This window comes from Talpa europaea (assembly GCF_964194135.1).
Source record: "Talpa europaea genome assembly, chromosome: 12".
In the NCBI taxonomy this organism is placed as follows: domain Eukaryota; kingdom Metazoa; phylum Chordata; class Mammalia; order Eulipotyphla; family Talpidae; genus Talpa; species Talpa europaea.
In genome coordinates this window covers 1,390,432-1,410,177 of record NC_140079.1, presented here as the reverse complement: position 1 = coordinate 1,410,177, position 19,746 = coordinate 1,390,432, and the positions used below count along the sequence as shown (strand labels likewise).

Genomic DNA, 19,746 nt, shown 5'->3' with positions numbered 1-19,746 from the left:
CGCACACGGGGGCGCCCCAACATGGGTGCGCACCCCCCGCCCACACACACACAGTGTAGTCCCTTAGAGTGGAAATTCTGCGTTTAGGGGACACACGCTCTCCCCCAGATGCTCAGTCTGTGTCCTGACAGCGCACCTCATGCTGCATCCTGGAGTCTTTCCCGCCAGTTTATTTGCCACCTGGTTGCCATGCGCAAAAGGTCCAGTCTCCCCTTCCAGCCCTGGCGTGGGCCCTCGGTCTGCTGCTGTCACCCCCTGTGCTGCAGAGCCCAGACCACACAGTGTCCACACTGCTCCGCCTGCCGTCCCCACTGGCTGCAGAAGCCAGCGCCCTCTCTGTCCCCAGGCGCTCCTTCTGCCAAGCACTGTTTCCAGTTTGTGGGGTTAAGTCTGAAACGCTGCTACATCTACGCGGGGACGGCTAACCCTAAACCGTTCATCCAACTTTATAAGCCTCTCTTATAGGAACACTTTTTAAAAATAATTTTTTAAGAAGTATTCCTTTAATGTAAGATTTTTATTTATTTCATTTATTCTGCATAGAATAACTGGGGTACAGGCCGGAGGTTTGGGGGGTGAGAGGATTCACCAGAGACCAAGTGGGGAGCAGAACAGGCAGACTGACTGAAACACGCTGCTGAGGGGAACAGCGGGGAGACAGGAGGGGTCTGCTGCGCCCTGTGGGTAGCTCCCTGGCCAGGGCTCGAACTCAGTCTCCTCCAAGTGGTTGCCTGAGATTCAACCCCTAGGCCGCCAGGGAGGCCCTAAAAGTAATTTTATAGATTTTCCTTTACAAAGTGAATGTGTGCTATTTAAAAATGAGGAAATCTATCTGTGCAAAAGAAGGAAGTGTTATGAAGTCTGCCTGCTAAGTATCACTGTGGGCACTTTACTTAAATCTCCTGCCCACTGTTCGAGGGCATATATGTGCCTTTAGAAATAGAAACAAAAATGACAAATGGTTGTGATTCTTTATCCGACGACATAAACGACTTTTTTCCGATTCTCATAAATATTCTTCTACAAGGTCACTCAGAAGGTCACTGTGTAGTCAAAATCCATTGTCATAACCAGTCCACATTGTCATTTGTTGCTGTTATTATAAGCAATACCTAGGAGCACAACTTTTGCGCAGATGCATGATTCTGTCCTTAGGATAAATCCAAAAAAAGCAGAACTAGATTGGAAGTTACATAAGTTTCTAATTTAAAAAATACACACCGCTAAAAGGCCTCAAGAAAACTTCGTCCCATTTACCCTCTTCAGCACCTTTTCCAATAAAGCCTACGACTTACTTGTTCAATATTTTATGATTTCATGCACAAAAATAAGGACTCTCTCTTTTTCATATCCCTTCACTTGTTTTCATATAAGGTCTTAACTTTCACTACTTGCAAAGGTGAACTTCTTATGTTATAGGTCACTCATTTTACTTATTTTATGAATTACCTGGTCACATTTTTTTGCCACTTTCTCTTTTTTTTTTTAAGAACTAAAGATTCTCTTCCCATTTTTTATTTTCTCACAGGTCTGCAAAAATCTCTTCCATGTGAAAAACACTAAAAATAAGTTGGCCTCCTACACATCTTACAACCCTTCGCCGCTCATTTCTCTTTTTAAAAAGTCCAGAGGTTTTTTTTTTTTTAACATTTATTCATTCAGCCAATATTAATAATTATGTAATAAAATTCAATGAAATTTTCCTTGCTGGTTTCTATCTTTGAGATCACACTTAAAAACGAATACCTTTCTGATATTAAGTAACCATTTATTTTCTTCCAGTAATTTTATTTAAATTATTATTATTATTAATTGATCCATGTAGAAATTGGATGATGTGTGGAGAGGAGGTGAGACTATTTCACTGTTGGGACAATTGTTCCAAAACCAGCCTCGGTCTGATTCATTCTTTCCTCACTAAGTTGAAATATTAGCCTCATCATATAAAAACATTCTTCTATAGAACTTGCTCTGTTTCTGGATTTTCCAGCCTCGTCGATGTCTTTTGCTTCCTCTGCCACCATCAGACTTTCATTTTCATTGTATAGTTTGTCTTTATCCATTTCCTTTTCTTGTTTTTTTTTTGTTTTGTTTTTTTTTTATTGAGGCATGTTTTATTTATTTGTTTGTTTGTTTATACATGCACTGGGTACAGTCAGAAGCGCGGGAGGGTGAGAGGATTCACCAGAGCCAGAGCAGGGAGCAGAGCAGGCAGAAGGGCCGAAGGACACTGCTGAGGGGAGCAGCGGGCGGCAGGAGAGGTCTGCGCGCCATGTGGGACCCTCCTCCAGTGGCCGGGGAGCAGCCAGGGATCGAACCAGCACCGCAGAGGCTGCGGGCAGCTTCACAACCCAGCGCCCAACCGCTGCGCCACCGGGGAGGCCCCCTTTTCTTGTTTTTTTAAAAGATTTTATTTATTGATGCACACAAGAGCTGGGGTACAGGCCAGAGGTGTGGGGGGTGAGAGGATTCACCAGAGACAGAGTGGGGAACAGAACAGGTGGATCCACTGAAATCCACTGCTGAGGGGAGCAGCGGGGAGACAGGAGGGGTCTGCTGTGCCCTGTGGGTAGCTCCTGGCCAGGGATGGAACTCGTGCTGCAGAGGCTGTGGACAGCTTCACAGCGCTGAGCTCAACCCCTTGTGCCACCAGGGAGGCCCTCCTTTTTCTTGTTTCCAGAGAAAAAAAAAGTTTCAGCTCTTCTCTAACACCGTTCCTAAACTATGACCAGGCAACTCATAGAACACCTGTGAAGGCTGGAATTCCTGTGGGAGGGACACGCCACTTGTGGCTCCATCTCGGGAGAACTGGCTTTGCTGGGACATGAAGATTTTTCCCCTGAGGACATCAGCTGAGGCACCTCCACGCGCTGCTGCTTGCTTTGTGTGCTGTGAAGAAAAGCCTTTTGCTCGTTGTGTTCCTCAGTCTGTTCCCATCAGAGTTTTAGAGGAGCAGGGTCGGGTCGTCCTGCCTCGACTTGCTCTTGTGATCCCACGGGTTCCCCGCGCGGTGGCTGTCAAGGAGGCCAAACCCCCGGGGGGACGGCGGGGGACCCCACGCCAGCACCGGTGAGGGCAGGAGCCCGGGGTGTGCTCGAGAGCTGCAGACGCCACACACTTGTCGCTGCTCGCCCCACCGGGCCGTGACGCCTGGGTTTCCTGGATGTGTCACCTGCGCTGTCCCAGCCCCGCCCAGAGCATCCAGCAGTGAGGGCCCCGCAAATCCTCCTCAGCGAGTCCCCAGATGGACCCGACAGCCCACGAGGAGGGAGGGGACGCAGCTGCCCACAGCGCCCAGTTTGCCTCCCTGCGTGCCCACGTCGTCCGCTGGACAGAGGCTGCAGGGCCAGGCCCTACCTCAGGAGGCTGGTGACCACCCCGGCTTGTGCAAAAATAAAGCCTCTTGTGCTAAAGAGCCAAACCAGGGGCAGACATGGCAAGTGACCAGAAGAGAGAGGTCACTCGGTGTGGGCACGTGGGAGGACAGGGCTCCCCCACTGGGCAAGGGCCAGTCTGCGGACGGCGGCCTGGGGCTGCCCAGGTTGCCATTGCACAGGCGTGCTTGTGCAGAGGACGCCAAGCCTCCCGGCTCCCCACCCTCCATCCCGGCCTCCCGGCAAGGCGGTTTGCTCTGTGGAGAACCGAGCGGCCGAGGGATCACGCTCCCTGCCCGGGTGCTCACTGTGCCCTGCAGGCGGCGGGCTGTCACGTGACTATTTCCCAGAACCGCGGAGCTGAAAGAGCCTGGAAGAGCTCCGCCGTACCCCGAGGCGCCACAAGGAGGAGACGCGGCTCCATCCTAAACGTCCTTTATAAAAAAACAAAAAGCTGAGCTTTCTCCAGCGTCTTGACTCGCTCCTGCTTTGTCAAAAAGTGAGACTTAAGACCATCTCTGCCTGCGGCCTGCCACGGGAGAAATCACAGCAGCGATGTCCACTTCACAGCGGGTCAGTGGGCGCGAGCTCCGTCCTGTCTCTCCCGGTCTGGGGGTGCCACGGGGGTGCTGGCCCTCCCCTTTTATCACATAATGGAGTTGTCACAAAACACAGATGTCTCCTTCCTTGTCCCCCATTGCAGTCCGCGCTCTGAGCCAGGCCGGCATCCAGCAACGGTTCTTCAAGAACTCCCATAAGTTTCAAAATTATTTGATCTAATAAATCCCAAAAAAGCCTTATAACTTGAGGTTTAAAATATGTTCAGAGGGCCTCCCTGGTGGCGCAAGGGGTTAAGCGCCACACTCTGGCGCAATCCGCAGCCTCTGCAGCACCAGTTCTATTCCCAGCGGCCGGGAGCTACCCACATGGCGGGGCAGACCTCTCCTGACCCCCGCTGCTCCCCTCAGCAGTGTGTTTCAGTAGATCCTGCTCTGCTCCCCGCTCTGTCTCTGGTGAGTCCTCTCACCTCCCGCACCTCTGGCCTGTACCCCAGCTCTCGTGTGCATAAATAAATAACCTTTAAAAAAATTTTAAAAATAGAATATGTTTGCAGAACTACATTTGCTAAGAAAGTGTGTAGAGAACTGTGATTCACCTTCATCGTAATCTACGTTGACACAGAGGTCAGTTTCACCTTAGTAATAATAGCGTTTGGTAACCTCCCCGAGATAGCGTCGCCCAACTAAACACATCCAATAAGGATTATGTACATTTTCTTAAATTACATTTTCCTAAAATTAATTCCTTACTAAGGAAACCGTATCTGGGGTGACGCCACTTGGGGGAATGTGGGAACAGAGAAGAGGAGCGCCACAGAACCCCGAGAAACATGTTTTCCCTGATAGGAAGGTAGAGAAAGAGAAGTCTGAGGAGGGAAGCCAGCAAGACGAGCCAGATCCGCGCTGTGGGACACTGAGGGAGGCCACCGGGATTTCTGCGACTTCACCGAGCACTCCTCTGGCTCAAAACCGGAAAACCATAACAAATGACATCAGCGGGGGCCTCCCTGGTGGCTCAAGGGGTTTAGATGCAGCACTTTGAAGCTGCCTGCAGCCTCTGCAGCACGAGTTCGATCCCCGGCCAGGGAGCAACCCACAGGGCGCAGCAGACCTCTCCTGTCTCCCCGCTGCTCCCCTCAGCAGTGGATTTCAGATTTGCCTGTTCTGCTCCCCACTCTGTCTCTGGTGCATCCTCTCACCCCCACACCTCTGGCCTGCACCCCAGTTCTTGTATGCATAATTTTTTTTAATTTTATATAAAAAAAAAAAGTGACATCAGTGTTCCAGGCTTGCAACCCCCTGATTATGGTGCCCAGCTCAGAATCCCCAATCGAAGCACAAGTGATGGCTTTTCCTAAGCCTGTTGGCAACCCCCCTCCAGAGCCGCCTGACTCCAGTGAAAGAGGCTGTTGTCCCCAGTGCTGAAGTCACGGAAATCCCTGTGGAATTCAGTGCCAAAGGCCGTGGGAACAGAGGCAGGTTACCAGTCCCATTATGTCTGCTGTCTAATTCTTTCTGGATTTGTCTTATTCTTAAGACTCTATAACAGGGTATATTTTGAGGGCAAAGTGTGGTTCTTGGACACGAGAAATCAAATCAAAGGCTCGCATTCAAAGCATCACCAGACGTGCAAAAGCGAAGGGACGAGCCCTGCCGTGCGGGGAGGCGGCCTGCAGTGGCCGCTGGGGGCACAGGTCACTGGCTGATTGGTCTTCGGCCAGGGCTCGCTCCACAGTGTTGATGTGAAGCAGTCAGGGAAAAGGGTGCCACAGTTAGCGCCCAGTATGGTGACTGAGCCCCCCGCTTTCCCAAACTGGCTCCTAATTCCAGCTAGACAGAAAACCCTACTTTTCTGGATCCAGTTTATTATATCTGGAGACAGTCTGGGCACCGAGTCAATTCTTTGACCGAGCCACAACTCACTCCCCGGTGTTAGCTGAACCACAGGGAAATAAAATAACTTACGTGTCGCCACGGGCCAGGAGTGCCTCTTGCAGAATTCCGAGAGTGTGGCACAGACACGTGTTCTGCAAATGCTCACTCGGCGCTGCCCGGGGACGCGCACTGCATTACCTATTGGCTATGACGTGATTCATTATTCCACGGCCTGCCACTCTCTTTTGGAGCCTATTTGGACAAAAGGACACCCCAGTCATCTTTAATAAACTCTGGTTCATTAAATAATGGAAGTTTTCAGGTATTCGGGATTGGATTTTTTTAGTACTTTTTTTATAGTTCTATGAAGTGCTGAGAGATGAGACATTGCCCTAATCTGGTAAATAGAAAACAAATGTCCCGTTTTTGCTTTTATTTTGAAGCTTCTTTTTTGTGGCTGGTGATTGAGACAAATGTTTTGTACCTTGGCATGTTGTCATAAACTAATCTGAAATATTGGAAACCTTGGAAACTAATTTCCTGTGCAGAATACCTGCCGGACATGTTGTCAGCCCAAATCAGATTTAGCTAATTATCCTAATTAGACTAAACTCATATATTCCAGCTATTTAAGCAAGAATGATGGCAGCAGCCTGATTAGAAGGCATCTCTGTTCAGCTGTGGGATGTATGATTAATGCTAAAGCTTCTATCGGGATGACTGTAAAAACAAAAGATACTCGCTGAAGACCAGGCATTCTTGCAATTCAATAAAACACTCATTACCTTGGAAGAGATTTTTATGAAGTCACCTGAGATAAAGCTCCTGTTTTAAAAATTGTAATATTTTAGGGTATACTTGCAGTTGAATTTTTTCTTCGTGCAAGTCCACAGTTACATCTAGGTAATATAATGTCTGGGTGTGGAATATTAATATCTCAAATGTATGTCAACGAAAAGGTTATTTGTATCATATGTTTATAGAAATCAGTGGGTGGAATTATATGTCATAAGCATTTCTAAGTAATAACCTCAACTAATTCTGGTTTCAGGAACCAATTTATATGCTTAAAACTCATCAAGATCAGGCCTCCCTCGTGGCGCAGCAGTTGAGTGCTGGGCTGTGAAGCTGCCCACAGCCTCTGCAGCGCCGGTTCAATCCCCGGCCACCGGTGAGGGTCCCACATGGCGCGCAGACCTCTCCTGCCGCCCGCTGCTCCCCTCAGCAGTGTACTTCGTCAGTCTGCCTGTTCTGTTCCCTGCTCTGGCTCTGGTGAATTCTCTCACCCTCCTGCGCATCTGGCCTGTACCCAGTGCTTATATAAATAAATAAAATAAAATAAAAGGAAACTATATTCTTAAAAAAAAAATGAACCTGTTTTAAAAAAAAAAAAACTCAAGGTCATATTGCCGTAAAAATATTTTCATCCTCTCATTGATTTCTAAAGTACAATAGCAACCTAAATGCAAGAGTCATTTTCCTAACATACAAAATATCTAGGGATTTAATTTCAAGTTCATGATCCCACAAATCTGTGAGATGAATTTGGAGGGTAATTATTTAAATGTTTGGTTACAGAGCAGGGAAATGTTTGTAGACAGATAAATATTTGAGAAGAATGAATGAGCCAAAGAATAAATGACAAAATTTCATCGTCACCCGAAAGGAGCTGACAAGTCCTCGAATAAAAAGGGGGTGGACGTTCCTCTAAGAGACGCCTTACTGTTAATGTGGAAACGATGTTCCCCATGAAGGAGAGAAAAAAGTAGATTCTACTAATGAAGGTACAAAATCGTCTCTAAAGTTATTTCACGGATAATTGATTTTCCATATTGCATCAATCTTATTTCATCTGTTAAAATAGCCGTAACACAATTAAAATGAGCCAGTCCCAAATACTTCAATGAAAACAGAAAAGAATCGTGGTGCTAATTCCATGAGCAAATGCAGACCCTTGACTCCGGTTTGCACGGCGCCTCCTGCCATGTCCGCCACAGAGTTTCCTTTGTGTCACTTAATCCAGAAAAGTCTCATCACATACTAGTCTCTCGTGCAGAATGGGACGTGCACAGTCCCACAGTCCCACAGACCCGAGGGGTCGCGCGGGTACGGTCAGTTGGCTGCTGTTACTTGGGTGGATTTATAACGCCCGCTGGCCATGCGGGGTGTGTCCTCGCTTTCCTAGGAGCCCACGGACATCAAAGCGCCAGAAGCAGGGCACGGAGGTCCAGGCCACAGACAACAAGACGTGACTCTGCCAGAGAGAAAGGACACCAGGTATAAAAGGGGAACAGACGAGCTGCTGGGCTGGTCGGAACCATTTATCCTCTTCACCCAGAACCACATCAAACCAGTCACCTCCATCTTCCGTCAAAATGCTACCCGTGCAGACGGATGCGCAGCAGAGCTGAGCTGTGTTTCAGCGGTAGCTAAAAGCACACACCTGCTCTCAGTCAACTTGAAATCACCCCAATACGACAGCTTTTAAGTAAGTTTTAAAAGCAAATCTGCCCTCGTTGGCGTGACGTGTGTCTGGTAAATGCGCTTTCAACTTCCCTCTTTCGGGAAGGGCGTGATTGTGCAGAGACTCTTAGGTGGGAATAGATTTGAGGTTCCTTGCCCAGTTCTCCTGCCCAGGTTTCTCCTCTCTGATCCCTTGAATGTATTCATTCCCTAAGAACCGCAGGTCCGCATCTCTGGAAGGCGCTTTCCACCCGCTGGTCTTTCTCTTCCTACCTTCAGGTGCACGGAGCGACCTCGTCTCCCCTTCCGGAGACGTGTTCAGGTTGAGACGCCACACGCATCATGGAATGATATGGAAAACGGGGGAGAAGGGCTTCTGTTTACACTGTGACTACGTGGGCCCCCCCCCCCCCTTTGCAGAATGCGGAGAGAAAGCAGCCGAGAGCTCTGGACGTGGCTCGGGGAGCCCAACCGCGCGTGGACTCAGGTGAGCACCTGGGGCGGCAAACCTGGGCTTCCGCGGCCCCTCCTCTGGCCAGACCCTCGTCCTCCCGTTCTGGAGCCTTCCCGCCCCCCAAGCCTTCCTCCCGAGAGCACACAAACCCCCACACCCGTTCACAGGTGCGGCTCGTTCTGGTCTTGAGGCCTCTGAACAGCTGACGCTGTGATCCCCACGCAGGAGAGAGGCGCAGATCACCCGCGGCCCCAGTCAGGCCTCTGACCCCGGGGCGGGAGCGCGAGGCCTCCCCTGCCCGCACACGCACAGCCACCACGTGCATAACACACACACACGCGTGTCCTCTTAACAGACGCGGCTCAGCCGCCCTCCAGTCAGGGAGGGAACCTCCCGGAGGAGCAGAAACGCTGTGAGAAAAGCGTGCTCCAGTGAATGAAGCGGCAGAGCCGGCGGCCACAGCAGGAGTGAGCGCAGGGCGGCCAGGCAGGGCAGCTCGTGGGCCACGCGCAGGGGAGTGAGGCTGGCAAGGGGCAGGGCTGGGGGCAGTTCACAGGCGCGCGTGGCCCCTGGCCGCCAAGAGGTCGGGAGGGATGAGGAGCACCCAAGCCCGGAACCCGGGCTCCCCGCGCTGCACCTCGCAGCTGCCTCATGTCCATCCCTCACCCTCGCGCCGGTGGAGCCCCCCAAGCCTCAGCACATGCCCAGCGCCCCCAGCCCGCGCGGTGTGCACGGACTACAGGCCCGCCGGCAACCTCAGCTGCCAGGACGGAAGCACAATCCAGATCACCAAGTGTCCCAGGAGCATTAACCCCGCGAAAACCACACAGTGATGGGGGGGGGCGGGGCAAGGAGTGCAGAGAATTCCAGTGCAGCTTCCCAGTGAGTGGGGTGAAGGCACTCAAATAGCCAAGGTGACCGTACACACGAAGAACCACTGCGTAGGGAAAAGAGCCGGTTAGAGACTGTAGGGTAAGGAAAAGTGTCAGGCTTGTCTGCCCTCCCGCCATCAGGATGGATGATGGATCCTTGCGGTCCTGAACGCAGGCCTGATGGCGGACACCTGGAGTCGGGTGTGGGCATAGGTAGATGGGGTTCACCTGGGCTGAGACTGGGCTTTTTAACGGGGGTGTCACAGGGACGCCAGCAGCAGTAGAAGCCGAGAACGAACAGAAGCCGAGAGAGAAGCCGAGAGAAGGCCGGAGAGCCCAGAGAGAGTGAAGGCTTGCTGGGGGCTGGGAGGCCTGCCAGCCTCCCGGGCCCCCTGCACCCCTGCCTGCCATATGCCTGGTGAACCCCAATAAAAGACCTGCAAAACCACTGAGGACTCTGACTCCTCCTTACCCGGTCTGCTGGATCAGGAAACCTGCTCAGTGGCCCATTCCTGACCCTACAGAGACTCTGGAGCAGAACAGCAGGCGCAGGACACAGACACAGCATTCTGTTTCTGAAGGTCCACATTCTCCCCACATCATAGTTGCCCATACCCCCACCCCTGCATACAGACAGACACACAGACACAGGTGCATACCTGTCATGTTCATATGCTTTCCTTGCTGCTCTCCCTCTGGTCAGTCTTCACCTCCTGGCCTGTCCAGCAGCCCATTGTCCTGGTGTCCACTTCTACCAGGCTTGTCTTGCAAACGGTCATCTTGTGGTTCTCAACTGTGGCGGCACATTACAGCACCTGGAAATTGTTTTTAAAGACACACTATTGTGGCCTCCCTAGTGGTGCAAGGGGTTAAGATGCAGCCCATGAAGCTGTCCGCAGTAGCTGCAGCATGAGTTCGATCCCCGGCCACGGAGCTACCCACATGGCACAGCAGACCTCTCCTGCCTCCCCGCTGCTCCCCTAAGCAGTGTATTTCAGTCAGTCTGCCTGTTCTGCTCCCCACTCTCTCTGGTGAATCAATCTCTCACTCCCCGCACCTCTGGCCTGTACCCCAGTTGTTGTATGCATCAATAAATAAATCTCAAAAAAAATAAAGACACTGTCAGTCACTCCTCTGGGCCAGCTACACCAGAGGCATCCATCCATATTTTTCAAAAAGCTCTTTGGATGATTTAGTAAGAAAAACTGCCATTATCGATTTTTGTTCCACAAAGGGCTAATTATTACTCAAAATCTGTGCCCTGCGTTCCTAGGGGCCATTCCCCAGCACCCCTGCTTCAAGGTAGGGCTTGGGGGTTAGTCCTCACCATGAAGGTGAAGCTGAGGCTCCCTGGGAGGGAAGCGAATGTGAGGTGTGCTGCTCCCTCCTTTCCATATCTGCACCCCCACAACCCTACCCACTCAGCCAAGCCCCACGAATTTTCGATTGACTGAATCTAAGGGTGGCAGATAATTCTAGGTCCCTTGACATCGACCCCTGACCCCTGCCCAAATACACTGTAAAAAGAACTTCACAGGGCCTTGCCGGTGGGCAGGCGGTTGGTTGAGCGCTGCGCTGTGAAGCTGCCCGCAGCCTCTGCAGCGCCGGTGATCCTGACCAGCCGGCGAGGGTCCCTCATGGCGCGCAGACCTCTCCTGCCGCCCGCTGCTCCCCTCAGCAGTGTCCTTCGGTCCTTCTGCCTGCTCTGCTCCCCGCTCTGGCTCTGGTGAATCCTCTCACCCTTCCGCGCGTCTGATCTGTACCCTGGTTCTTGTATAAGTAAATAAATCTTTTAAAAAAAAAAAAGCAACTTCATAACTTCTGCATCGCCTGCAGGTCAGCCTCGTGGAGGTCAGTCCAGCAACGGGCTCGAAGAACAACAGGCGCCCGTTGTCGAAGCTCCCTCCCGAGGCGCCAGGCGCCAAGGCCCACCCCGAGGCCCACCCCAAGGTCCACCCTGAGCTCCATCCCGAGGCCCACCCCGAGGTCCACCCAGAGGTCCACCCCGAGGCCCACCCCGAGGCCCACCCCGAGGCCCTCCCCACCGCCAAGCTCCTATGCAGAAGCAGCGCGGCCAGGGCGGGCTCCGCCAGGCTGGGCAGGGGCAGCCCCGGGCCCAGGGGAGGGGCCGGTGGCCGGAGCGCAGAGGCCCTGCGGAGCAGCCGCCCTGGGGCCGGGGAGGGAGGCGCGGGCTGCGGACCCTGGGGGGGGCGGAGGGGAGCTCCCCGCGCGGGCAGCCCGTGACGCCCTGTGGGTCCCCCTGGGCCGGGGCCCGCGACTCCGCCCGGGGCGCCGCCCACGCCCCACCTGCGCCCTCGGCCCGGCCCCGCGGGCTCGGCGGCGGCTGCACGTGGACGCGGCCGGAGCACCCGAGGCCCAGGCCTGCGAGCAGGTGCGCGCGGGGTGGGGGGGCCGGAGCCCCGCGGGGGAGGCGCGCAGGTGTGTCCGGCGCACGCGCACAGCCGGGCGGCTCGGCTCTGCCCCGCGCAGGTGTGTCCCCCTCCTGGACGAGGGCGCCGGTCCCCCCACAGTGACCCCCACGGACTCCGCCGGGGCCAGAGCAGGACCGAGGTCGTGCGGCTGCGAGAACAGGCGCCAGGGCCCGCGCGGGGGTGTGGGGTGAGGCAGGGTGGGGGTGGGAGCCCCCAGCACCCGCACCCGGGGGTCCGGGCAGAGCCGCGCGCCGGGGGCCGTGATGACCGACCGCGGCGCCCCGCCCCCCACTGGAGAGTGTGTCGAGCGTTCCCGCCCCCACCTGTCCACCCCAAACAGGCCCCAGGGGGGCTGTTACAGTCCTGTAATTCTGGAGTTAAACTTTAGTCGAGTAAAATATTTACCAAAAAAAAAAAAAAAAATTGGATTGGTTTTGGCTCAGAGTCTGGAACAGCTTCTGAAACTCTTGGCGGTTGGGGTGAAGGAGTCTTTTCTCATCTAGAGGTGATTTGGGGGAGACACTTGGGTGGGGATTGGCTTCTGCAAGAGCCAACCTTGTGATTAGAAGATGGAAGTTTCAGACCAACCCCCCCCCCCCACCCCTCACCCCCGGGCCTCCCAAGGCAGGAGACTGAGCCTGTCACCGCAGGCCAAGGATGGAGCCAATCAATTCCCTGCCATGAAGCCCCTACAACACCCAGGACGGCCTTGGGAGCGGCCAGGCAGGGCAGTGCCTGCACCTGAGGGCAGGACGCTGTCACCTCCCCCCACACCTTACCCCAGCACCTGAGCTACACCCTCGTGTAACAAACCGGCCTCATGTTCCTCCGAGTTGTGTGGGCCACTCCAGCGGACTCACGCCACCCACGCAGGCGGCCGTCGCAGCTCGTGACCTAGGGCCAGCTGGACAGAAGTGCAGAGAAGGGGGACTCGCAACTGGCATCCTGAAGTGGGGGGCAGTGAAGGGTATTGTTGGAACCCCCAATTTGTAATTAGAGGTCAGCAGCACAGGGAACCCACCGGCACCTAAGTCTGGGTGAGGCGGGGCTGCCATTGTTGGGACTGAGCTCTTTACCTGCGGAATCTGATGCCAACCCCAGGCGGTGGCGTGGGGGGCGTGGTGGCAAGGGACGAGAGCTGAAAGGTGAGTGTAAGAAGCCGGCCTCGGCTGGGGAAGATAAAACCGGGGTTTAAATTCTTACCTGGAGCCAAAGATCTTGAGCAGCTAAGTGTGGGAAGTGAGACTCAGGGGTCCACTTAATCCCTAACCGCGCTTACCCTCAGAGTCGGGACCTGGCGGCCTTTATAGGTATATTGAAGAACGGAAGGGCCCAGAACAGAAGTGCTGGCCCACCAGTGCTGGCGGCTTCCAGAAGAGCAAACGGGTATAAAGCAGGAAGACATGTCTCTCACGGGCCAGAGAAAGTCACAAGACTCACACTCGAGGCCACAAATCCATGAACCTTTTACTAAGAGGCAAGACGCAAACCACACAGCGGAGCAGTAATGCCAGGCGGCCACCGGGGGGCGGCGACGCGGGGACGTCCACTGACAAGGCCCCTTAGGAGAGCCACGGAAATTCCAAGCCTTCCAGCACAAACTTGTGTTTTAGAAAAATGAAAAATTATGTTATCTACAATGGAATCAATAGCAGAATATGTAATTGTCTGAGTCAGTGTCCGCTCACTTCTGATGGTTTTTCCCCTGTGCATTGAGACAACTGGTGCAAGTCGAGTTTCTAAACAGTTGTCCTCGCTGGTCTGTCTTTTCTTAAACGCAGACATGTCATGAAGGTAACGGGAGTCCTGGCAAGCTAGTCATATCTTTGAAGTGTTACAACTCTAAGGAAGGCACTATAAAATGCAAACTTTTTCAACGGAAAACTTAGACCTTTTAAAAAACAACTGACGGAGAACAACTCTGTTTTAATCGAGGACCAAAACACAAGCAGATGGACATACTGTGCGCTTGAATCACAAATTCCTATTCACACAAAGCCCTTACGATGCCTTGAATAACAAATATATAAAAACTCTGACTTGATGATCTCTTGAGGAAATAACATCTTTCTGACAAGTGTCAAAGCGAGGGTGAAATTCCTTAGAATCTGGCACTTTCCATAATTCATTCTGCTTTCTTCACGAGACACGTCACCACCTATGGCTTCTTGGAAACAATAAAAGCTTTATTCATTTCTTCTTTTCTAATCAAAGAAAAGGGGGGGGGGTTATGACAAACTTTTTCAAATTATACACATTTTCAAATATACAGTAAAAAAATAACATTCCAATCCCCAGGAGTCCCCTTGCCTGAGGCGGGGGCTCACATCATCACAGAGAACATGACAAAACCTAGGCTGTAATTAGATGAATAAATAATAAACCTATATGGTTACCCAACCCCAAATATAATAAAAGACCCAAATAAAGCAAGCCTGGTTATTCCCTTTGTATTAGTAACCGAGAGTTCCCAAGATTCCCAATTCCTCGTCTCCTACTGATGGAGCAGGATACCTGTAATATAGCTGCTTCCCAAATCTCCTCATTAATTTAACAACCACACCCTATGGCCTTCATTGCCCCGAAATGCTCCTTCTTGCCGTCCACAAAGAAGAGAACAGAAGACGATTTCCAAGTTACTGTCCCAGTTCATGATCCAGTTTCTCATTATTTGAAAGATTACAAATCACCCTGAAATCACAGTAATTTCTCGCCCCATCAGCACAGACACACACACAACTGCTCGCCAAGGGCCGGCACAAGAAGAGGTCATGGTGGCTGCCCCCACAAATCACACAAGTTTCGGGAAAGTGCCGCATCTTTCACCGCCACCTGTGACTTCTGCCGGCCAGGGCGGGCCGCCGGGAGGCAGGGCAGGTGGGGGCCTGGTTCTGTATCCACGATCAGCTCCGAGTGTCTGCACAGACAAGGGAACACGGGTGACGCCAACACAATGTCAACCACGTCAGACACATTTCTGAGCCTGCGCTTCACAAGCCACAGCTGAGAATTCAGAACACAGAGAAAATTAAGCCCCCTGGCAGAGACCGGCCTTAACAACAGCGCTCCCCACGGTGCTGACGGCGAGGTGCCGCTATTCGCTGGAGCTTGCCACCTTCTGTTTGTTCCTGATGGTGGCCCGAAGCTTCCGGATCACCAGCCTGTCGGGCAGAATCATGTCCCCTTGCTGCTCGAGGTAATCCAGCAAGTTCTGGGTCCACTGCAGAGCGGCTGCGTGGTTAATATGTCGCTCTGGAATCAGTTCTATCTCCTCCTCCTCGTTTTCGCTGGACTCATCTGTCTGGCCTTGGGCCCGCCGGATGATTTCGCTGTCCGTTAAGACTTCGTAGCCTGGCTCGGTGCTGTCCACCTCCAGCCACTTTTCAAGGTGCTCGGCGCTCACGTGCTCCAGTCCTTTGGTGTGCTGTAAAATGCTGGCCACTGTGGCCACCGAAATCTCTTCTCCGTCCAAGTCCAGGCCCTCCTTCTCCTCGAGGGCCGGGAGGATCTTCTTCCACGCCCTGCTGATGGCGGCCGGCGGGACCCGACTCCAGGCCACCGCGACTTCATAAAGTGCGTCGAGCAGAGTGAGCTTCTTCCAGAAGGACTTCAGGTCATTCCCTTCGTCCAGGTTGTTCTGGAGAAGCCCGGCCCGGTAGTTCCTCTTCATGGCGGCTACAACGCCCTGGTCCGAGGGCTGGATCAGGGAGGCCACGTGCGGGGGCAGGTACTTGGCGAATATCTGGCCGTCGTCCGAGCGCAGCACGTTCTCATTGGGGTGCGTCGGCGAGTTATCCAGCAGGAGCACGGCCTTCTCCTGCAGGCCTTTGGACCTCAGGTGCTCGCGGACTTGCGGCACAAAAATCTTATCAAACCACTGCCGGAAGATGGAGAGGTCCATCCACGCCCCTTTTTGGCTGAAGTAGGACACCGGCAGGTTGGCGGTGTCCGCGGCCTTGAAGGAGCGCGGCTTCCGCGCCTTCCCCACGACGCACAGCTTCAGCTTGTGCAGCCCCGTGGCGTTGGCGCAGCACAGGACCGTGACGCGCTCCTCGGCCCACGCGCGCCCCGACGCGGCGCACTTGCCCTTGGCGGGCAGGCACTTCCAGAAGAGGCCGGTCTCGTCGGCGTTGTAGATTTGCTCGGGCTGCAGGTTCTCCCTCTCGATGAAGTCCCGCAGGTGGCCGCAGAACTCCTCGACGGCCGCCTCGTCCCCGTTGAGGCGCTCGTTGCGGATGTTGATCTCGCGGATGCTGTGCCGCTGCTTGAAGCGCGTGAGCCAGCCGGCCGAGGGGTTGAAGTCGCCGTCCATGCCCAGCGCGTAGAAGAAGAACTCGGCTCTCTTGGCGCACAGGGGCCCGGACACCGGGTTGCCCCTGGCGCGCTGCTGGTTGAACCACTCCAGCATGGCCCTGTCCAGCTCCTCGTACATGGACGGCTTCATGGACTTCCTCTTGGCCAGCAGGCTGGTGGAGTCGGAGCTGCTGGCGTAGGTGATGATCTTCTCCTTGTTCTTCCTGATGTCGCGCACGGTGGTCTCCCCGATGCCGTAGAGGCCGGCCAGCTGCTTGGAGGAGCCTCCGTCCTCGAGTTTCTTGATGATGTCCAGCTTGTCTTTGATGGTCAGCACCACTCGCTTGCGCTTCCCCGACATGCTGGCGCTCGCGCGGGGCAGGGGGCTCGGCCCGCGCCCCGCAGGACGCCCCGCGCCCGCCCGCCCGGCCTCCCCCCGCGGCCCCGACCCCGTGGCCGGCTGCGCGCGCGGGCGGGGGGCCGGCAGGGCCAGGGCGCAGGGGAGGAAGTTTGGGGCCGGGCCTTTAACTTCGAGGGGCGTCGGGGGCTGCCCGGCCCCGCGGTCACCGCGCCCAGCACGCGCCTCACCGGCCCGGACCGAAACCGCAGCCCGCGGCGCCCGCCGCTCCGCGCCCCGCCCGGGCGCCCCGCCGGCCCCGCCACACCCCGAAGTTCGGCACGGGCGGAAGCGCGGGATCGGGAGCGGCCCCGCCCGGACCCCCGCCGCCGGCCCTGGCCCCCGCGCGCCCGCCGGCCCCCCGCGCGCGCAGGCCCCGCGCCCACCTGGGTCGGAACCGGACCCGCCGCGCTCCCCGCCCCGGGGCCGCCGCGCTCCTCCCCGCGCCCGGAAGCGCCCCGCCCGCGGCCAGGCGGGACTTCCCGCGGAAGGGGCGGGCGCACCTGCGCGCGCGGGCGGGGCGCGGGAGGTGAGCGCGGGCGGGGCGCGGGGAGCTGGGCGGGGGCGCGGGCAGGTGGGCGCGGGCGGGGGCGCGGGCAGGTGGGCGCGGGCGGGGGCGCGGGAGGTGAGCGCGGGCGGGGGCGCGGGGACCTGGGCACGGGCGGGGGCGCGGGGAGCTGGGCGCGGGCAAGTGAGCGCGGGCGGGGGCGCGGGCAGGTGAGCGCGGGCGGGCGCGCGGGCGGGCGCGCGGGCAGGTGAGAGCGGGCGGGGACTCTCCCGGCCCGGCCCCCGCGGGTGCCCGACGGGCCGGCGGCGCCCGGATCCTGGAGGCCGCGCCCCCCGCTCGCCCCCGCGGCGCCCCGCTCCCCGGCCCGCGGGCGCTGCGTGGTGCGCGATCCGGGCGCGGCTCTGGTGGCGGAGGCCGGAGCCCCGCGCGCCCGGGCTAGTGGGGGGCGCCGACGCCCCTGGTTCCTGTTCCTGCCGGGCCCGCCCGTTCATGGCGGCGGGACCGGGCTGTGTCCGAGTCCGCCCCTGTCCCCCGAAGTCTGAGTCGGGGTGGCTTGCGGGGGCACCCCCAAGCCCTTCCCCGGATTGTGAGCTCCTGGGGAGCAGAGGCGGGTGGGGCGCAGGTGCCTCTGGACCACCCGCTTCTCGGGTCGCCTGCGGTTTCCCGCCAGATCGTGACATAACGGGGCGCAGGGAGGGGCGAGGTTGGCAGACGCGGGCGCACCCCTGGGTGGCGCATTTCTAGGAACTGTTGGGGCTCCGCTGCCTTCAAGCCGTCCTCTCCGCGCCGCCGCCTGCGCTGCCCGCGGGGCAGGTGAGCAGGTGGTCCCTGGAACGATCCCCCTCGAGGGCGCATCAGCCCCGACGCCCCAGGACGGGGTTCCTCCCCCGGGGCAGTCAATGGCCTCCCCAGCGCCCTTGGCTGGAGGGCGAGCGAGGCACGGCGGGGCGCGCGCCCCTAATTCACACTCCCCAGTAGACCTTGGCGCGCGCCCCTGGGGATGCTGAGGTGCTGACCCTCCCCGCGCCTTGGTGCTTTGCGCTTGGACTCTGCTGCTCCTGCCTCCAGGTGAGACCCTGAGCCGGGCCCAGCCTCCTCGGGCTGATGCGCAGCCTCGGTGGACTCACGCCCTTTGCGTGGATTCTTTTTTGGGGGAATTCTAGGGACCGCGCGCCCCTGGCACCAGCCTCGCTTCACCTCCTGGTTTCCCTCACCTTGTCCCGGGGTGGCCGTGCCTCCTCCCCGGTCACCTCAGTGACAGTACCTGGTACCTGCAGTTTAAAAGGAGGTACCAGCCGTGTTCCAGTTCCCTTCTTTTTCCGTGACGGGGTTTTTAGCATTATTGACATTCATGGCAAATTCGAAGAGTGAGAGAGACCCTGAAAATTTGGCCTTTGGTGAAATGAAACGATTTTATTTAACTAAAATGTGTGGCCCCAAACGTTCAGTACTGCAGTTTTCTAAAATGAATTTTTTTCTCATCAGAAACTACCTTTCTTTGAAATTTTTACTCAGTGAAGTCCCTTAAATTTTGTGACCAAGTGTCCGCAATAAGATGGTCGAGGGAAGTCTGCAAATTTTCATCTCTTTGGCACATTATTTTCTTGCCTATTGGATAAATTATTTCCAGAAGTTGCTGCCTAACTCGTGTGCACTGAAATTAGTTACGTAATTTGAAAATCCCGTTTGTACACGCTAAACTGTTCTAATGATTATTTTCTGAAACTAAAATTTAGCATGAATAAAGGACAAAACAATGACTTTCTAAAGGTATAATTTTTACTGCCTTGTACAAGAGTAACGCCGGCGGCAGTCGCTGCGAGGCCCCGGACGGGTCAGGAGACCCTGCTCCCTGCTGTCGCTGACACGCTTGCCATCTCCGGTAAGTCGTTTAAACTCTCTGTCCTTGGCTTTGATTTTTATAGATGAAGATACATATTATCTTCTTTCTTAGTATGATTATTAGAATTTGAAAGTAGAGGAAAATGCCCTGAAAAACTGATCTATTGAAGGGCTTTTTAAAATAGCTTAACTATGTGCAGTCATAGATGTTTCAGTCCTGTGAGATTCTTAATCATTTCCACCATTATCCTAGGAATCACCCATTGGGATGGCACATCACCATTTGGTGTGGAATAGTTCTGCAAGAGCATCACTTAGCACATAGGAAACTGCTTGTAAATACTGATAACATCAGCCTTCACTTTCACAGCCCGACGACCTCCGTCACTTCAGCGTGTCTACTGCGGCCTTGTCATGTATTTCCACAGGCGTTTTCTCATTATTTCTCCCAATTCAGACACGCCTACTAGAAATCCTTACTATTCACTGTCGTGTAATGCACGTGCACAGTTGGCGTGTGCAGATTTATATATGCTTAAAAAATTTGCTTGTCGTATCTTCAAAATATAAGCTCCCTGGTTTATCTCATCTTAATAAAATAAAAAATAAAACAATAACCTGTTTAAAACCTGGAGACAAAACTTGGTGGAGATGTTATGAACCAGTATGGTGTAAC

At 55.0% G+C, this 19,746-nt stretch overlaps 1 protein-coding gene across 1 annotated transcript; it reads right to left on the bottom strand.

The window, feature by feature from the left end:
• Positions 1 to 15,124: 15,124 nt before the first annotated feature.
• JRKL (JRK like) lies at positions 15,125 to 16,684 on the bottom strand (the record flags this gene model as incomplete). Its single annotated transcript, XM_084248522.1, has 1 exon — positions 15,125 to 16,684. One exon carries the CDS (start codon positions 16,682 to 16,684, stop codon positions 15,125 to 15,127), a length of 1,560 nt encoding a protein of 519 aa, XP_084104648.1.
• Between the last annotated feature and the right edge of the window lie 3,062 nt (positions 16,685 to 19,746).